The sequence below is a fragment of the Tasmannia lanceolata genome, unplaced genomic scaffold, assembly GCF_043159265.1.
Source record: "Tasmannia lanceolata isolate RefF3 unplaced genomic scaffold, GAP_Taslan_0.1 ptg000026l, whole genome shotgun sequence".
In the NCBI taxonomy this organism is placed as follows: Eukaryota; Viridiplantae; Streptophyta; class Magnoliopsida; order Canellales; family Winteraceae; genus Tasmannia; species Tasmannia lanceolata.
In genome coordinates, this window is record NW_027518703.1 from 8,574,720 (window position 1) to 8,592,671 (window position 17,952).

At 41.0% G+C, this 17,952-nt stretch overlaps 2 protein-coding genes and 1 pseudogene across 4 annotated transcripts in view; 1 reads left to right on the top strand and 2 right to left on the bottom strand.

Moving 5' to 3' along the window:
* LOC143858393 (receptor-like protein 7) overlaps positions 1 to 17,952 on the top strand; it is a 61,240-nt gene that overhangs the window by 9,187 nt on the left and 34,101 nt on the right. The window contains exon 2 of one of the 2 annotated variants that reach the window (XM_077369041.1): positions 2,604 to 2,866. The exons of the other annotated variant lie outside the window; for it this stretch is intronic. The gene's annotated coding sequence lies outside the window, so the exon portion shown is untranslated. Of the gene's footprint in view, positions 1 to 2,603; positions 2,867 to 17,952 lie in introns of those variants that run through there. 2 annotated transcript variants of the gene reach the window in all.
* On the bottom strand, positions 717 to 9,182 carry LOC143858395 (1-aminocyclopropane-1-carboxylate oxidase 1-like). 2 transcript variants are annotated; one of them, XM_077369047.1, is made up of 3 exons: positions 8,612 to 9,182; positions 1,841 to 2,076; positions 717 to 1,746 (listed from the first exon to the last, which is right to left on the bottom strand). In XM_077369047.1, the coding sequence occupies exons 2-3, from the start codon at positions 2,044 to 2,046 to the stop codon at positions 1,137 to 1,139; spliced, it is 816 nt and encodes a 271-aa protein (XP_077225162.1). In that variant the 5' UTR covers positions 2,047 to 2,076; positions 8,612 to 9,182; the 3' UTR covers positions 717 to 1,136. The 2 variants fall into 2 exon arrangements, with proteins under 2 accessions (XP_077225162.1, XP_077225161.1); XM_077369046.1 differs by lacking the exon at positions 8,612 to 9,182 and adding an exon at positions 2,383 to 3,181.
* Positions 10,679 to 12,321, bottom strand: LOC143858809 (1-aminocyclopropane-1-carboxylate oxidase 1-like; annotated as a pseudogene).

Below are 17,952 nucleotides of genomic sequence, written 5' to 3' on the forward strand. Positions count from 1 at the left end.
CCATGAGCCAAACAAGAGCGTGAGCTCAACAATAAGGGAAAGTCAAAAAAACATTACAAACGTAAATACATCTCCCCAGATATATCTCTACTTATGGAATCCCTCAGATAATTCGGAATACATTGAAGAGGAATATTCAGACTCTTACAGGGGTAGTCCCTTTTTGAAAGAAGATCAGCCACAGAATGTGTCTCCCCAGATATATCTCTACTTATGTTTATCTCATGTAGTACCTGCATGAAACGTAATGTGTGCTGACGGCAGGAGTTCCATAATTGTTTTAGGCTGCTCTTGATGAGGGGCTTTGGGTGGGCAGCTATCTGTATGTCACAGTTGAAACTTATGATGGCTTCATTAAAGATATTAAATGTAAGAAACTAGACAAGGAAAGAGGTAGTTTGTGGAACAAAAAGGACTCTTGGAAAAATCTGAAGGTTTAGAGATTACTAACTTGGGACGTGAATTGCCCCAAGCCCTTGTTCCCAGGTACATCGACGTCAGCAGAGACATGATCAGATTTTTTTCCATTTTTTAATCCTTGTTCCCATGAGTGCTAGTGCTTTGGCCCATCGCTTGGCCAAATCGGGCGCTACTAGAGACTTGTATTCTGGGTATCTTCTACCCTTTGACGTGCACTTTTAATCTCAGTTTTTAATGTAATTTGTGATCTTTTTCAAAAAAGAAGAAGAAGAAGAAGAAGAAGAAAGAAACGTGTTTAATACAGTGAGAATCGCTATTATAAAAAAATAAGTTGATGCAGAAAAGGTAAAACAAGTCCAAGCATCATGTTTATTACATCCTCATCATCGTGGTACAACAAGGAGTTGGGAGTACATTTATAAGAGTTCTTAAAGGGATAACAAGAAGAATAACAAGAAGAAACATAACTGTCACTTTAGTAATTTAGAGAACAATTACACACACCAAAAAACAATGCGCATCTACTCTATCTTGCATCATTACAGTTAGTCCATTTGATTAGGAATGCGGCCTACTAACACAGAAACATAACTGTCACTTGAGTACTTTAGAGAACGACGAAACACACCAAAAAACAACACATCTTCTCTATCTTGCGTCATTACTGTTACGTTCATTTGATTGGGAATGCGACCTTCTAAGATTTATACTTTTCTTTAGACAAGAAGAGAAGAACTAGAGGGAGACATCTTCTTCATGGCTTGGAACCTGGGGCCCTTGTCTGAGAACTTAGTAGTGGCATACAAATTGAGGTAGTCTTGGAAACGGAAGCTGTCAGGATATAGAAGGTCAGGAGCTGGGGAAATAAGGGCTTCAGCTGCAGGGTTGTAGAAGGTAGCAATAGGTAGCCTGCTCCCCTCCTTATTGGCAAGGACACGATGCAAAGTGCTCTTGTACCTACCATTGCTCAGCACCTCCAACTGGTCACCCGTGTTTACAAAGATGGTGCTCTTGCCTCCCAAAGAAGGGGTTGCTGGTATGTCCACCCATTCCTCGTCCTTGAGGAATTGAAGACCTGGCACCTGATCATCTTGGAGCAGAAGGATGATTCCACCAGCATCAGTATGTGATCGGAGTCCCTTCACCAGCTCCGGTTGAGAACACTCTGGGTACTTTGCCAACTTGGTCCCCACATAAGGCCTTCCATCATCTCCCAAGAATTTGTTCTTCAAGTATCCCTTCTCTAGCCCCAGATTCTCAGACATGAGTTCTAACAGCCTCTCTGCCAGTTTAATAACTTGCTTAATGTACTCTTGTATTGCTTCCCTGAAAATGCATATGATGTTTGTTAGTCGTAAGTCGTAACTCATAACCTATTGGCATTAGTACTTTTAATTATGATTCCAGTGACACTAGTTACCGCAATTCTTCTGTGAGGCTTGTTAAGTCATCGATGTTGGATGTAGGCAGATAACGCACGGAGAATGTGCTTTCCGAGTCCACATCTGAGGCAGTCCACGGCTTTGGGCACTCTTCTAAGAAGCCTTTGGCCATCTCCGACTTGTAGAAGCTTTCCTTCATGCGCTCCTCGTAGTGCAAGTTAACTAGTCCCTTGAGCTTCTCCATCAATCCTTCATCCACTCCATGGTTTGCAACCTGTAAATATTACTCACCCATGAATGATGTGATCATATTACAATAGGGGAATTATCGGATGTGAAATAGTTACAGTGAAACTTTGCTCAGTGAATCTCATCACTGTACTAATAAAAAATAGGATGTTTATGAGAAGTTGGTTTCACTTGGCTTCTACTTTCTGGGTCATGGTGCAATCAAGTGGGACCAACCTCTTATCACCGTCCAATTTTCGGATTGGATGGTGATAAGGTTTACTGAGAGTGGAACTTTCACTATAATTGCAAATCATTCCTTCTATACCTAAATCAGCAACTTCCTAAATACCTGAAAAAATCCCCACTTTTCACAGGCCTCTTGCAGAAGCACCATGGTTTCTCCCCTCTTCGTGCCGTCAAGCCCATCAAGGTCCATGACTGGAATTTCCATATCAAGTTTCTACTATTACTGAACTAGATTCCTTAACTATAAGTATGTACTTATATTATAAACTAGCAGATGCCTATGTTCTCCAAGTCCAGATTCTGATCTATTTATATCCTTGTTAGGCAGAGCACCTTGAGAAGAGCAGAAGAGAACAGGTAGGTCTGTAAAAGAAACCTGTCTAACTGTACTTCACCATTGCCATGGGATGCGGGTTGGCTTCTTTTCTATGTTAAAGTCAGTCCTTGCATTGATTCATAACATGGCAACTTAAACAGTTCAACCCCCCTCCTCTCTTGTCATTGTTATCTGCTTCTGCTACTGTGGCTGTTTGTCTGTGTTTTTGCATCTGTTGTATGGGAAATGTAACAAGACTGTCAAGTGCATGAATACATCTTCTCTCCATCATCTACCATTCGTTGCTCCATGCTTTGTTTTCCTCAGTCTTCATTTACTAGTTACAGTCAGTGCTTCTGCTTTGTTTTGCCATTGGTTTTGAGAGTTGTTTTCAATACTGCTATTCTTTCCAGTGGGCGATGGGATACTTTGTGGGTCTTCACATTTGTGAGAAGCAAAATGCCCACATGAAGGATTGAGGGTTTTAACCTTTTACTACAACATGTGGGAAGTTGGATCCTAACAGCTCTTTCTAGTTTCTTAGCATTACATTGGCATAAATTATTATCTAGGGAATTGATATTCGCACCCCTCCTTTTATTTTAAACTATTCTGCATTGTCGTTTCAATTCCTAATTATTAGATGTTAACGACTAAAAGAGAGGGATCCCAATTTAAAAGGAAGGCGTGCGAATATCATCCCCTGTAATTGTCTATTCATTATGGTATATATGAGGATTTATAGGGTTATTTATGGAAGTATCGTGGCAATCATTTATTTTCTTACGGTGACACTGGACACAACTAAAAGATTGCTACAATGCTTTATTAAGAGTGTTTCAGTAACTAAACAGTCACTGTGGGCACCAATCATAACAGTCAAGTTTTGGGCCCCACATGGACAGGAATGTGCAATCGGGACGGTTGATCTTGTAGATCATCATGTGGTCACACACATGAACTTGGTCCCACAAATATGACATCCGTAAGATACAAAATCAAAGGTTAAGCTTTTCGATTAAACAAGGCTTGACACGCCCCAATTTAACAGGGAAAGATCCATCGATCCAACAATTAGGATAATTTTCATAATAGGGGGTGAACTCACCTTGTCCTGTATGCTTAACCTGCTGTTACAATTCTCAAAAAGTTGTGAGGTTAAAGCATACGGGCCAAGCTGAATTTGTGCCTATTATCAAAACATGATTGTGGCCTTTCCACTTTTCTACTTGGTCCTTTTTTTACTATATTTTTTTTTTTGGCTTCTGATTTGCTTGCATGGAACTTAACTCAAATATTGAAGATTCGAATTGTGATCTGTTCACTCGGATGCTATGGATTTCAAGTTTTATCTGATACTTGCAGGATATACAGAGCAACACACATAGTGACTATATCTTTTCTCCTCCATTACCTACGTTTTAGGTTATTTAGCTTTCATGTTGTTAGAATATGTGAGATCCACCGTTGGATTAGGTGTAGATCTCACCGTTAGATCTTCTTGTGGGAGATTAGGCACCAATGGATTCTCTTTGTAAGCATCCAAGATTAATATAATTTTCTATTATTTTACATGGTATCAGGGCATGGTCGCAGAGTTTCGTATTTGCCGCAAGCCATTAATTGCCACCGATCTCTTCTTCTTTTTTTCTCTTCTTTGCTGCCCATTTCGGCTTTTGTCCATGGTCCGACACTGGTCCATCGTGACCCATTTCTTCCGGCATTGGTCCATAAGGACCCATTTCTTGCCCATTTCGGTATTGGTCCATAGTGACACATTTCTTGCCCATTCCGGCAATCTTGCACATTCTGGCATTGGTCCATAGTGACCATTTCTTGCCATTCCGGCATCGATCCATAGTGACCCACCATTTCTTGCCCATTCCTGCATCGGTCTATAGTGACCCACCATTTTCTTACCCATTCCGGCATCAGTCCATAGTGACCCACCATTTCTTGCCTATTCCGGCATTGGTCCATAGTGACTCATTATTACTCGCCCATCGAGGCTTGAGTCTTCTCTAGAATCTATGATCCATTGGCTTTTATAAGCCCTCTTGGCGGCATATTAACAAGCGGCGTTTCATCAACAACATCACAATACGGAGCGTGCTCAAATCATAGGGATATTCATCATCAAAATTCGTGAGCGTGCTCAAATCATAGGATTCTATTTTCCTATGGGAATTTCAAACTTTTTGAATCAAATTTTTTGAATCAAATTTGATACGTTTTTGAATCAAATTTTTTGTCATTTTTTAGTGTAAAAATGGGCGTAAATTTTAACCAAAGCCCAGTTCTCAAAACATGGGCCGGAACAGGCATTAAACCTATTCGGGTGCCCATATGCCAAAGAAAATAAACAGTAAATATAGAAGTATGGATGTAATATTGTAAGTATTCAATTTCAAACTACAATTAAAGACATACGTACATAGATCTAAATTTGTCGCTATTGAATTTTTTTTACGAGGGATGATAGATGCTCTTTACTTAAGAGCTAAAGAAGGGCCCTTGAATAGATCCACGACATTAAGTGCCACCAACTTCAGTTTCTCAACTAATTTTAATAATGATGTGGTTCTATTCATGGGCCCTTCTCCAGCCCTTCCATAATGAGGGCCCTTGCATCTATCATTCCTCTTTTTTTAAATATGCAAATTGATTGATTTTCCGTATTTATTTATGCATAGGTTTAGGACAGATCGATTGTTTTAAATTTCAGTTTCGGTACCAGTTTAGGACCCCACTGAAATCAAAATTTCGGCTGAAATCTGGTAAAACAATAAAAACATTATTTTATTTGATACCAGATTTCGGCCAAAAGTGCGAGAGGTTCATCCATCACTGCAACACTGTCGGAGAACGGCAAACACTGTAGCGGATGTCCTAGCTAAAGATGGGGCACATCTACCCGATACTCGATTCGTAATTCAAATCGAGTCGGGTACTGAAGGCCTCCTGTGAAAACATTGTAATTTTTTCTTTTCTGGGACATCTTGTCCCTGCCTGCTTGTACTGTTTTGTTATTAATAAAAGTTGACTTTCAAAAAAAAAAAGAAAAACCGGCCGAAAATTCGGTAAAGTATTAAATTAATTTATTTTTTTTAAAAACAGGTTTTTGGGTGAAATTTCAGAATTTTGGACGAAATTTCGGACGAAATAAAATACCATTTCGGGTATGATAAGTTTCGGTGTCGGTCCCTACCGAAAGCCGAAATTTCAGATTTCGGTCGAAATTTAAAACCATGGACAGCTCTAAATTGGTCATCATAGAAATAAACATGGGTTTGATATCCACACTCCCTTGCAACAATAATAACACTAAAATCTTATATTTACAATTTTTAATTTGCTTTTAAAGGGTGTTAGAATTTCCAAGATGCCCTCAATAACCAATTAGAAACATGGTACATAAAGCGAGCATTGAGAAATAGGCCCAAGCCCAGCCCTACTAAATCTAAAGTCAGCCCAAGGTGGTCTGCTTACTTGGGCTTTCAAACGGTCCAATGGTGAAGTGCTTTCCGTAGATGTATGAGAAATGCTTTAGTGCCTACAACTTAAAACCGTAAAACAGTAAAGGCACACCCACTATTTTTTCTAGTGAGCCCAACTTTTGGTTGATCCGGACCATCAATCTGATGGGATGGATACCTGAATGGGATGCCTGGTGGGCCCAAAATCATGCCAATGAAAATCCTAATATCCAATGAGAGTTGATATTGACAACTTTTCTGATTGGCTGCGGAGAGCATCTGGAGAATTGTAAAAAGCTTTCAAAAGCTAATTAATAAAGTACAGAGGAGTGGATTGTCAGTAGTGAAACAAGGGAGTGCAGATATCAATTTCCTATCCAAGAAGCTCAGGACAGCGATCGGAGGTCTAACACAAGGCCTATCAGATGGACGGCCACGATGAACCAAAAAGGGAAATACAATCTAACGGTGAGCACGCCCTACTTAAGCATTCCTCATATTAGTATTTCTTACTGTAACACAGAAGGCGAAATGGGATTGAAATGACTCAATCACATAAACCAGAAGCCTAAAAACTTGCACTAGAAATGATACTATGTGATCCACCAAAATATGAGATTGAAACATGATTGAGCTTTCAACGTGATCTAGACCATCCATTTAGGTATCCATCCCATCAGATTGATACCTATTGGCTGATCTCCTCATATCCCATAATTGACCCGAGTGACCATCTACTCGATCCTGGATTTCTTCAATATAGGGGTCCTTGATCCAACCACTCAGAATTGAACCGAGTGACCCTCTACTTGATCCTGGATTTCATCCCTTAAGGGTCCAACCTATCCACCTTGCTCTCACTGAGCCTGATGCAATTCATAATCACCCTCACTTCCGCCTCATTGGAATCCTTCATGCCGATGGGGCTAGAGAAGGCCCACCTAATAGACCCGGTCTTGTCTCTAACGACTCCCCCTACTCCAGCAGGTCAAGGATTACCAATGCTTGAGCCATCGAAGTTTTATCTTAACCATGCCTGGATCCGGAGGGGACCATTGGGGTGAAGGCACCTCCACCTTCTCTTCAATAAAACAAATCTCTCTCCAGCATTGCCCTTAAGTCGCAACCAGAAATATACTTAAAACCATGGTTTTAAATTTCGATGGAGATGGTTTTAAATTTCGATGGTTTTAAAACCATGGATTTCGGTGGAGACAGACACCGAAATCACGAAAACCCGAAACGATATTTTATTTCAGCCGAAATTTCGGAATTTCGGTCGAAATTTTGATTTTTCTGAAATTTCACCCAAAAAACCTGTTTTTTTAATTAATTTACTATTTCAACGAAATTTTGACCGAAATTACCGAAATTTTTAATATTGAATAAAATATTCTTTTCTTTGTTTCGCCGGATTTTGGCCGAAATTTCGAAATTTCAGGGGTCTGAAACCGGTACCGAAACTGAAATTTTAAACCATGCTTAAAACAAGGTAAGGACTTCACCGACATGATAGTAAGCAAAATAATGTTCATGAAGATGTAGTACAGTATTGTGGTCCTCTAGAAGAGTTTTTTGAATATGCGAGCATTCCTCTCCATCGAGAGGACCCAAGTAGTTGCAACCTTGACGTTAGTGATTCTTTTCCTTCTAGAACAGCAACAACACCACAGGAAGAGAAAGATAACACTGCTTTTGCCCTTTTGTAGGCCAAGGGGCAAAATATTAAGCCTCAAATAAATCTACATTACAGCTAGGCAACACCCAAAACACCCTTAAAAGTTCAAAGATGAATGCCCAAATATCCATTCTAAACCTGCAGTGGATAAACAAGTGATTTACTAACTCCTCCTTTGAGCTGCACATGCTGCAAAGGGCGGAAATATCCCCACCCTGATGATAACTAGGGATTAAAAGTGCTAGTCCCCTTTCTCAAAGAAAGACTAGAGTAACTCAATCATCACAAGAAAAAACCCAATATATATATCAGATTACCAAATCCATCCCACCATTCATTAAAACATCAATTTCTAGAGACATAAAAATTTACTTTTGAGAAAGCTTATAAGCCTGGGTTTAAACAGAACTGGTTAACATAGTATGTTTGCTTAATTATTATGACAAAGAAAGCTTCACATAAAACCACTATCAACTTGCAAGTCTCAATAACCTTCCAAAATACAAATAGAATAAAAGCCCAGTAACATAATTTATGAACCCATGACTGAGCTACTAATGGTTCCTACGCATTCATCAGTCAAAAGTCAAAACCACACATCCATCACAACTTAAGCAAAGTGGGTGTCACGAATTGGGCAGGTAAAGGTCTATTTCAATTGAATTATGTATCTAATGTCAGGTAATTCTCCACCAAAGACCGAAAAAAAAAATCCAACACAAGCAATTGAAAAATCAATAAAATTCACATGAAAGAGCAATATAGAAGGCTAAATTAAAGTGGTAGCAATAAATTACACAGACCCATGTTCCAAAGAGTAATTTTTAAGCCAGAATAGATCAATAAAAAGGGTGAAAATGACCTGATTGCTGATTGGATTTATTTGGTGTTGTGGTCTTCGATGAGGTCGTCATAAGGGTCTCTGCGACCAGGGACTTGGCTGATCTGGGCATCCCATGAAAGCTGTGCGTTGTGGCGTTCGAAAGTCCAGAAACCGTTAAGGACGGAGGGGGAGACTCCACATCTCCTTAGTTTTATTGCAGCGCTCTTTCACAGCGTATATGTGTTCCCTATTCTTTCGATATCTCTCTTTTGGGTCCTCCATCATACGAAGGATCAGATTCTCTGCAAAATCCATCACAAACCCCATTTTCTCTTGCTATTTCCAAATCCCTCTGCCCATTCGTTTTTGTTGGGTGGGGGAAGGAACTGCATATATGGGTCTGTAGTTTCAGATTTTATATTATAATATGCTGGGCCCACCTATTTGGATGATCTAAGCCATTCATTCATTGGCCCCCCCATAAGATGATCCTAACCCTCCTAGAGGTTTCTATTCTGTCCTTTGAAATTTCATCCAAGGAGCTGTTTGGAAGTAGGGAAAGGGTGTTCCCTGATTTTTTACACCTTAGGCATACAGTCTGATGCGTGGGGCCCACCATTTTACACCTCATTTTCATAGGTTCCTAATTTATTTTGACACTGCCACGATTTAATAATTGCACAAATGCAGCTTGTCGTTTCTTTTTAAATTGGAATCTGATGGCTTTTTGGGAACGTAGTAACCTCTGACAGCTGTTTAAATAATGAAAGACAAGACAGTTTAGTGCAGTTATCAAAACATGGCAGTGCCATTAGCAGCCTTTTTATATTGTAGAGCCCATCATTTTAGGTGGGGGGCAATATCCCCGTCCAAACCCATCCATAAGGTGGGGCCACCATTTATAATATGTTTTGATGGAGTGGGTCACACCAACTCCACCCAAACCCGTACATCGAGTGGTGCCCACCAGTTTACTTCATGTTTTGATGAAGTGGTGCCACCATTTTACATGCATAGCATTGAGAGCCTACCGTTTTAGACCTCATTTTTTGATGGGCTGAGCCTGAGAGTTACACCCACAGTGGGGTCTGCCAGATTACACAGCATGTTTTGATGGGTGGGGCCTATCTCCTATCTCCACCAAAATATGCCAAAAAGTGAGCCTTGTGACAATAACCATAGAAGGACCATGCTGAGGAAGTTAAACAACTCCCAGAGATTTAGCTCCTACAAAGGTTTGTTGCACTTTCCAGCACACGTGAAAGATAAAAACACCTCTCGACTGATATTCATGAAAAGATAAATGAGGTCCAAACATGCGAATATTCAAGGTTATGAGGACTCTAAACATATATAGGAATGACCAAACATGCATGTACTATTCTGATATTAAGGGGCAAGGTTACATACTGTTCAGACCCAAAATACAGCAACACAGAATTGCCATTATAGAACCATAACTGTTGAAAAGTAGATATATTGAAAAAAATGCATTCATGCATTTTACTTTAAATGCTTTCAATAAACACCACTTGGGGATTCTCCAAATAGTAATATGTCAGTCTATAGTAATTCACTAGGTTATTAGGCATAAGACTTGGACAATATGGGTTGCCTCATGATGGTCAACATGATCAACGGTCTTGATTACACCCCTGACCATATGTGGAACTTAATGTTGACCCTAGGCTTCATCCTAACCATGACCACTCAGAGTAATAACATAATTAGTCCTGTAAACATGTGGAGATGATATAACTATAAGATTTGGCCCAGCCATTGTATTGGTTGTCTCTGTGTTGTGACTTGTGAGATCCAAAGATCTTAAAAGCATTTCGCGGCTGGTTGTTGCATGTGAGAGCACCTTAGATGAATTAAATGAATAAGACAAAATCTGCTGAAAAGTGAGCCTATGTGGTTGCTCTCACATGCAACAGCCAACCGCGAAATGCCTTTTATGAAATGGCCCCTAGCTAATCCCTCTAGATAAAATCTGAACTGTAGTGGTTTTAGTTAATTTCTTCATGTGTAATTAAACAATGGAAAATTAATAAACTTTGAAAAAGTTTTTCTTTTCTAAACTTTTCAAAAAAAAATTCCTTCAATCCAAACTGGTTCAATGCATATGATAAAAAGTATTATAGAAATCAACCAGGTAGAATCCTAAACAAGGCTTAATGGATCAATAGGCTAGGAACATCTGATCAAGGTATTATCAACGTCATTAATTTAGTTAGACTTGTGGGTCGGACCAATGAATTAAATCCCATCAACACAGAGCCTACACCCTTCCTTGTTGGCAAGGACGCGGAGCAAAGTGCTCTTGTACCTACCATTGCTCAGCACTTCCAACTGGTTGCCCGTGTTTACAAAGACGGTGCTTTTCCCTCCCAAAGAAGGGGTTGCTGGTATGCCCACACATTCCTCATCCTAGAGGAATTGAAGGCCTAGCACTTGATCATCCTGGAGCAGTAGGATGACCCCACCAGCGTCAGTATGTGATTGGAGTCCCTTCACCAGCTCTGGTTGAGGACACTGGGGGTACTTTGCCAACTTGGTCCCCACATAAGGCCTTCCATCATCTCCCAAGAATTGTTTCTTCAAGTATCCCTTCTCTAGCCCCAGATTCTCAGACATGAGTTCTAACAGCCTCTCTGCCAGTTTAATCACTTGCTTAATGTACTCTTGTATTGCTTCCCTGAAAATGCATATGATGTTTGTTAGTCAGAACCTATTAGGATTAGTATTGTTAGTTATGTTTCCATAGACAATACTTACTGCAATTCTTCCGTGAGGCTTGTTAAGTCATCAATGTTGGATGTTGGTAGATAGCAAACAGAGAATGTGCTTTCCCAGTCCACATCTGAGGCAGTCCACCTTTTTGGGCACTCTTCTAAGAAGCCTTTGGCCATCTCTGACTTGTAGAAGCTTTCCTTCATTCGCTCCTCGTAGTGCAAGTTCACTAGTCCCTTGAGCTTCTCCATCAATCCTTCATCCACTCCATGGTTTGCAACCTGTAAATATCAGTCTCCGATGAATGATACATGTAGTTTACTGGGGTGAAATACTTAACAGTGGTGAAACTTTGCTCAGTGAATCTCATCACTGTCATAATCAATGATAGGATGTTGATTAGAAGTTGGTTCCACTTGCTTTCTACTCTCTGGATTATGGTGGAATCAAGTGGGACCAACCTCTTATGATCTCATCACCGTCCAATCTTTTGATCAGATGGTGGTAAGGTTCTATGGACCAAGAGTGGAACTTTCACTATAATTGCAAATCATTCCTTCGGTACATAAATCAGCCACTTCCTAAATTCCTGAAAAAATCCACACTTTTCACAGGCCCCTTGCAGAAGCACCGTGGTTTCTCCTCCCCTCTTCTCGCCATCAAGCCCATCAAGGTCAATGACAGGTGATGGGGTCCGAACTCAGCACTGATGGGTCCGAACTCAGCAACCAATTGGCTGTTGACGCGCGGCCCTCATAGGGACCGCTGCAAAGCCAACACCTGTCCCTGCTAGGTGTGACACCTGGACCAATCAGGGACTTCCACCTGCCCCTCCTAGGTATGAGACCTGGTCCATACAGAGGCCACCACCTGTCCTGGACAGGTGGCTCAGAACTACCACCTGTCCTGGACAGGTGGCTCAGAATCACTATAAATAGCCTTCACTTGTGCTAAGGTGAGTGTAGACACCCCATTTTGACCAGACCCAAGTTTGCTGTGCTTGGGCGAAGCCCCATCTAATCACCAAGTTAGGATCCCGAATTGCACCCTAAGCTAGGTTAGGGTCCCCCATAGGTCCCCGTAAAATTTCATCAAGATCCGAGCTGATTTGTCAAATAAGACGAGCCGGGAGAGGGTGCATAGTACAAATCCAAAGGGGGGTGAATTATCTGAAGAATGGGATATCCAGTTGAAGAGGGGGGTGAGTTATCCTGTGATGGTCACGCCCAGGCCGAATAAGACAAAAATGGCGGGCGCGACTCATCCATTTTTGTGCGCCCATCAAATGGGGGTGCGGATATCAACAGGTTATTTTAACATATAAAAAAAAATCAAAACGAAAGGGGAGGGGGGAGCTCATTGGTAAAAGACAAAAAAAGATAGAGAGAGAGAGCTTCTCCTCCGGCAACGGTGCCGGAGCTCCGATCGGATCGGCCACCACCTCATCTTTGCCTCCATCCTATTTCTGCAACCCAACTCCTCCGACCACATCCCACCGGAGCCGCCCATATTTTCCCTCATCACCACCTCCGATCGAGCTTTCACCCAATCACAACCACCAACAGCCACCACCTCCATTGATTCCGGCAAGCTTGCCGGAATCCGATCACCACCGTCGAACCATCTCCACCTTCTCCTTCATTTTCCCCTTTTCTCCTCTGCAAAACCCAAACCACCACTATTCGGCCATTTCCAGCCCTACCACCATCTCCTCCACCCCACTTCCAACTTCTTCTTCTTCATTTTATTTTATTTTTTTTTTTTATTTTTAAAAAAAAGAAAAGAAAAAAAAAAGAAGGAGAGATCTGCAGAGAGAAAAGAGAGAGAGAGAGAAGGATCTTCTTCTCCGACAGAAATTTCGTCGGAGTCCGATCATCACCACCTCCGACCGGCTGTGACGGAATCCGGCCCCAACTCCGGCCACCCTTACGCTCAGGTATTTTCATTTTTTATGTTTATTTATTTATTTATTTTTAATTTTTTTTTGTCGTTTCATCATTGCATGTTTGACTGTTCGTTGATTATTAATATTAAATTATCGAGAATAGTAACAGCTGTTTGAATAGTAATAGGATTAAATTTTTATTTTCGTGAATAGTAAAGGTTGCGTGAACAGTACCAGGTCGATTAATATTATTAAATTATTATTTTCGTCGATTAATATTATTAAATTATTATTTTTGTCGGTGAGTAATTATTGTTTTTTTGACCGTAATGATTATTTTATTTAAATTATTATTTTTGTCGGTTATTAATATTATTAAATTATTAATTTTTTTGACCGAGATGATTACTATTAATTAAGTATTATTATTTTTCTTTCGGTGGAATATTTAATTGTTATTTCGTTTCCAATTACCGAGGGACCCGCTGATGTGGGACCCGCTGATGTGGGACCCGCTGATGTGGGGCCCGCCGATGTGGGACCGCTTGTGTGGGGCCCGCTTGTGTGGGGCCCGCCGATGTGAGACCCGCCGATGTGGGACCCGCTTGTGTGGGACCCGCTTGTGTGGGGCCCGCCGATGTATGAATAGTACTTGGTAGGTCCTACTGTGAATAGTAGTTTTGAATAGTAGTTTTGAATAGTAGTTTTGAATAGTAGTTTTGAATAGTAGTTTTGAATAGTAGCTTTGAATAGTACTTATAAATAGTAGCTTTGAATAGTAGTTTTGAATAGTAGTTTTGAATAGTACTTATAAATAGTAATTATGAATAGTATTTTTGAATAGTAATTATGAATAGTAATCTTGTATAGTAATTATAAATAGTAATTATAACAGTCTTCAGCACAGGAGTCAGTCATTCAGTCAGTCCAGGAGTTTTTCCTATCATCATAGGGGTTAGGATTCTGTCCATCCTCTCATCAAGTCGTGATCTTTACCCGCTCCGGCAAGGTATAGGATGCTGTCCAACCCTTGCCGAGTTATTTTCCTGTTCGTTCCCCCGCAAAGTATAGGATGATGTCCAACCTTTGCGGGATTCCAGAAGTCTCCCTACCCTTATGATGATAGGATTTTATTCTCTGGTGTCAAAAAAACAACAAAAACATTTCAAAAATACTTGAAAACAACAAAAACATTCCAAAAAACACTTGAAAATTCAAAAACATCTCAAAAACAATTCAAAATCCAAAAACATTTTAAAAATCAAAATTTCAAAAAATCTTGAGTCATGTGCAGAGTAGTTAGGAATTCAGTCCGAACTACGTTGGCTTGATCCCTTTCAACAGGGTACGTAGTGCAGCTTGGGGTTCACATCCCAGGTCCAGCCAAACCTTTAAAAATAAACATTTCAAATATTCCCAAAAATACAAAAAACTTCAAAACTTCCATAAGCTTTCAAACCTTTAAAAATAAACATTTCAAATATTTCCAAAAATACAAAAAACTTCAAAACCTTTTCAAAAAGATCTTCCCCTAGAGTTAGGAGTCCGTCCTAGATATTTAGGGTGTTTTAGAGTTAGGAGTCGGTCCTGATTTGTATTGATGTGGTGTGTCCTGTCGTGTGAGTGTCCCTAGAGTTAGGAGGCCTCAAGTCGATCGGTTAGACATTTAGTCGAACCGATGGCTAGACTAGGAAGCATATAGTCAACCCATGGTTTTCCTTAGAATGCACAGCCTAGATACACATAGGATATAGGGCCCACCTGCATTAGCTTAAGGCTAATCAACTTGCATTAGTTAGGACATATAGAGTCCTAAAAATTACAATCCACTTGAATTTAAGCAATCGCACAAAAAGCTTTAAATATCAGTCGAGTCTAGTGGATCGAGTCTAGGATAGCGGTCCTAGAGTTTTAGGCATCGTAGTTTAGAATAGGGCACCGAACTACGTTGGCTCTGATTCTTCCCGAGGCCGGGATACGTAGTGCAGCCAGGATGGATGGCCATCCTGGTCCGAGTCAAGTATTGCATTAGAGTCTAGGGTTTGTCGTGTCGGGTCGTGTGTCGAGTCGTGTTGTGTTGTGTGTTTTGCTGTGTTTTCTTATTTTTATGTACAGATCTTATACCTTTAGCTGTAACATGCATGTGCTTGTCCACCAGAACTTAGACACCAATTAGGCATGGCACTCATAACCTAGCTATTCTTAGGCGACATATCTTTCATTTCGTTTGTGTGTGCTTCTTATTCATCTCCGAGACATGCATGATTAGCTAGACGTTATCTCGGAGATATTCGTTCCCATTTCGCATGATTTTCGCCCAAAACTCTTCAAAATTAATAATAAATGGCATAAGAGACCAGGTGCTAGCACTTGGGCGAATTGGGGGCGCCTAATCCCTTCCCCATTCGTCATCAGGCACGAACCCTATTTTATATCTCTGGTTATCCGTTGCAACAGAGCACAGCATGGGATCCAGGGCCCACTTCCTTGGATGGCGACTCTTTCTTTGTTCGAGGTGCGTCTCGAATCCGGGCTAGTCCTCGAATCGAGAGGTATCTCCCTTACATCGCCGCTCATGCTGTGAGGGGCACTCTTTCGAGAGTTCCTTGGTGGGGCTCTCCTTCACGTGGACGATCTAGAGAGACTCGCGCGGGGGCCCGTCCCCTCACGCCCGTCCTCGGATCTGGTTCCACAGACTGGCGACTCTGCTGGGGATTTCTTGGAACATTGCCTAACTCTGTAAAAATGCCATTTTTATTAATTTTGAAGAAATTTGGGTCAAAACCAAGTTAAATGGGAACTTTATCGTTAGAAATCCAGGGGCACCAATTAGGTGCGTAAATAAAACAAGGGATTCACACACTGCACATCATGCATTGTCATATTCTTTATTTCTTTCATTATTTTCATTATTGGCCTCAGGGAATAGATATGACGCGCACCAGATGGGAGCCGTTGTATCTATTTCCGAGCTATGCGCCAGAGCTGCAGCCGTAGACACTGGGTGTGCTGGTGTTCTACAGCAGCCGATGAGCAATGAACATACTTTGTATAATGCTGGGTGTGCTGGCGTTATACATCAAGGGTATGGTCATAAGCATAGTACCCTGCAGAAATGCCCGGGCCCTACTTTTATTTCATTATATTATGTATATATATTAGTTTCTCCCTTTAGAACCAAAATTAGGGAACCCTTGCTAGGACACTATATATATGTACTCATATAGGACGAACATGTGCGACCAGCATATGTAAGCCTAGGATAGAAGTCAGCCTACCCATGTAGTGTAGAAGGGTAAGTCACACCGTGGTTACCCGCCGCGTTATCTAGTACACTCACAGACACTTCTGGGTCAAGATTTTCTTGGCTGCGCTAGATTAGACTAGGGTTGGTGCCCCTGGTTAGGATGTATATATATGTATATATTTATTATTAGATTAGGGCTTGCTTCTTAGTTAGGTTTCCTTCTAATCTAATCAATTTTTCCCCATCTATCCATTCTGTGGATTATCATCAGATTCTTGGCTCTTTTAGTCATGATCTGTTTTCCGTAAGCCTGATCATTTGATCGATCCTGATCAGATCACTCCGCATGTCGATTATGAGTCTATCTTGCCATCATCATTACCGGAGTGTGTGTTCTTGCTGAGAGCCCTGCTTTATCTTGACCATGACGGCATACTCTTCATGTTTAGTTGCTGAGACCCTCCTAGTATAGCCGTCATGCTGCCGATTTTCTTCCAAATACCTTGAGTGTGATCATCATCCTTTTTGGCTTGTTGACAAACCATGTACTTGCCGTACCACATCTTTACGTACAGTTGTTATGCTGTCGGATTTTACCCAACGGAAGGATGTATTGGTGCTACCTTTTGTCTCAACTTGCGCATTGCATTGCCATGTGATTAATTCTCATTGAGCTTAGTGTTTGTGGTGTCCATGAAAGGAGTCTTAGTCACTCGTCTGCCATCAACCCCAAAAGAGCTTTCATTTCTAAACTCGCTTGGTCTAGCCAGTCTGCTGTACCTTTTTCCTCTCACATTGCCCAGATGGCCGAGTACACTGAAAATCTCATCTTGACAGAAATGAGAGAGACGATGATGACATTCAAGACCTGATAGACAGGGATCCCCTCATTCTTCTTGAACTCAAGTGCTTCCAAGAACCCTACACCTAACCGTGTTGCACCTCCTACACCCACCATGGGAACCATTTCACCCATTCAACCCTTCATATATCTTACCACCTTTACCTGTACCACCTCTGGGCTGGAAAATGATTGGGAAGAGAAAAGAAAAATATCATACCAGAGAAAGCCTTGCCATTGTCAGGTGCCAAAGAACAATTTGAGCTGGGTCAACAGAAACCGAAGAGACCCTCCCTTTTGAGATTCTAACTCCAGGATTGTTCTCTCCAATCATTATCATCATTAATGAAGGCACGTTGTCCTTGAACCTTCAGCGCCAATCCGTTGCCTCCGATAAAGTGTCTCATCTTTGAAATTTGTTTTGAAGTGTGTATACCAACCCTCCTGTCAAAGTTGGTAAGTCTAGCCATGTCAACATCAATTCTAGGTATGTTGTGTTTATTGGTCTCTCTCATTGTGAGCCAATGTCCAATCTTTTGTTGAATTTGATGGAGAGCCTATCGTGGCGCGTCAAGAATCATTGTATGTACTTCAAACATTCAATGCAACGAACATTTGATTCCAGTGTCGTCAGTATTCTTGTATATGTTCACTCTTGGATCTAATGTTAATAA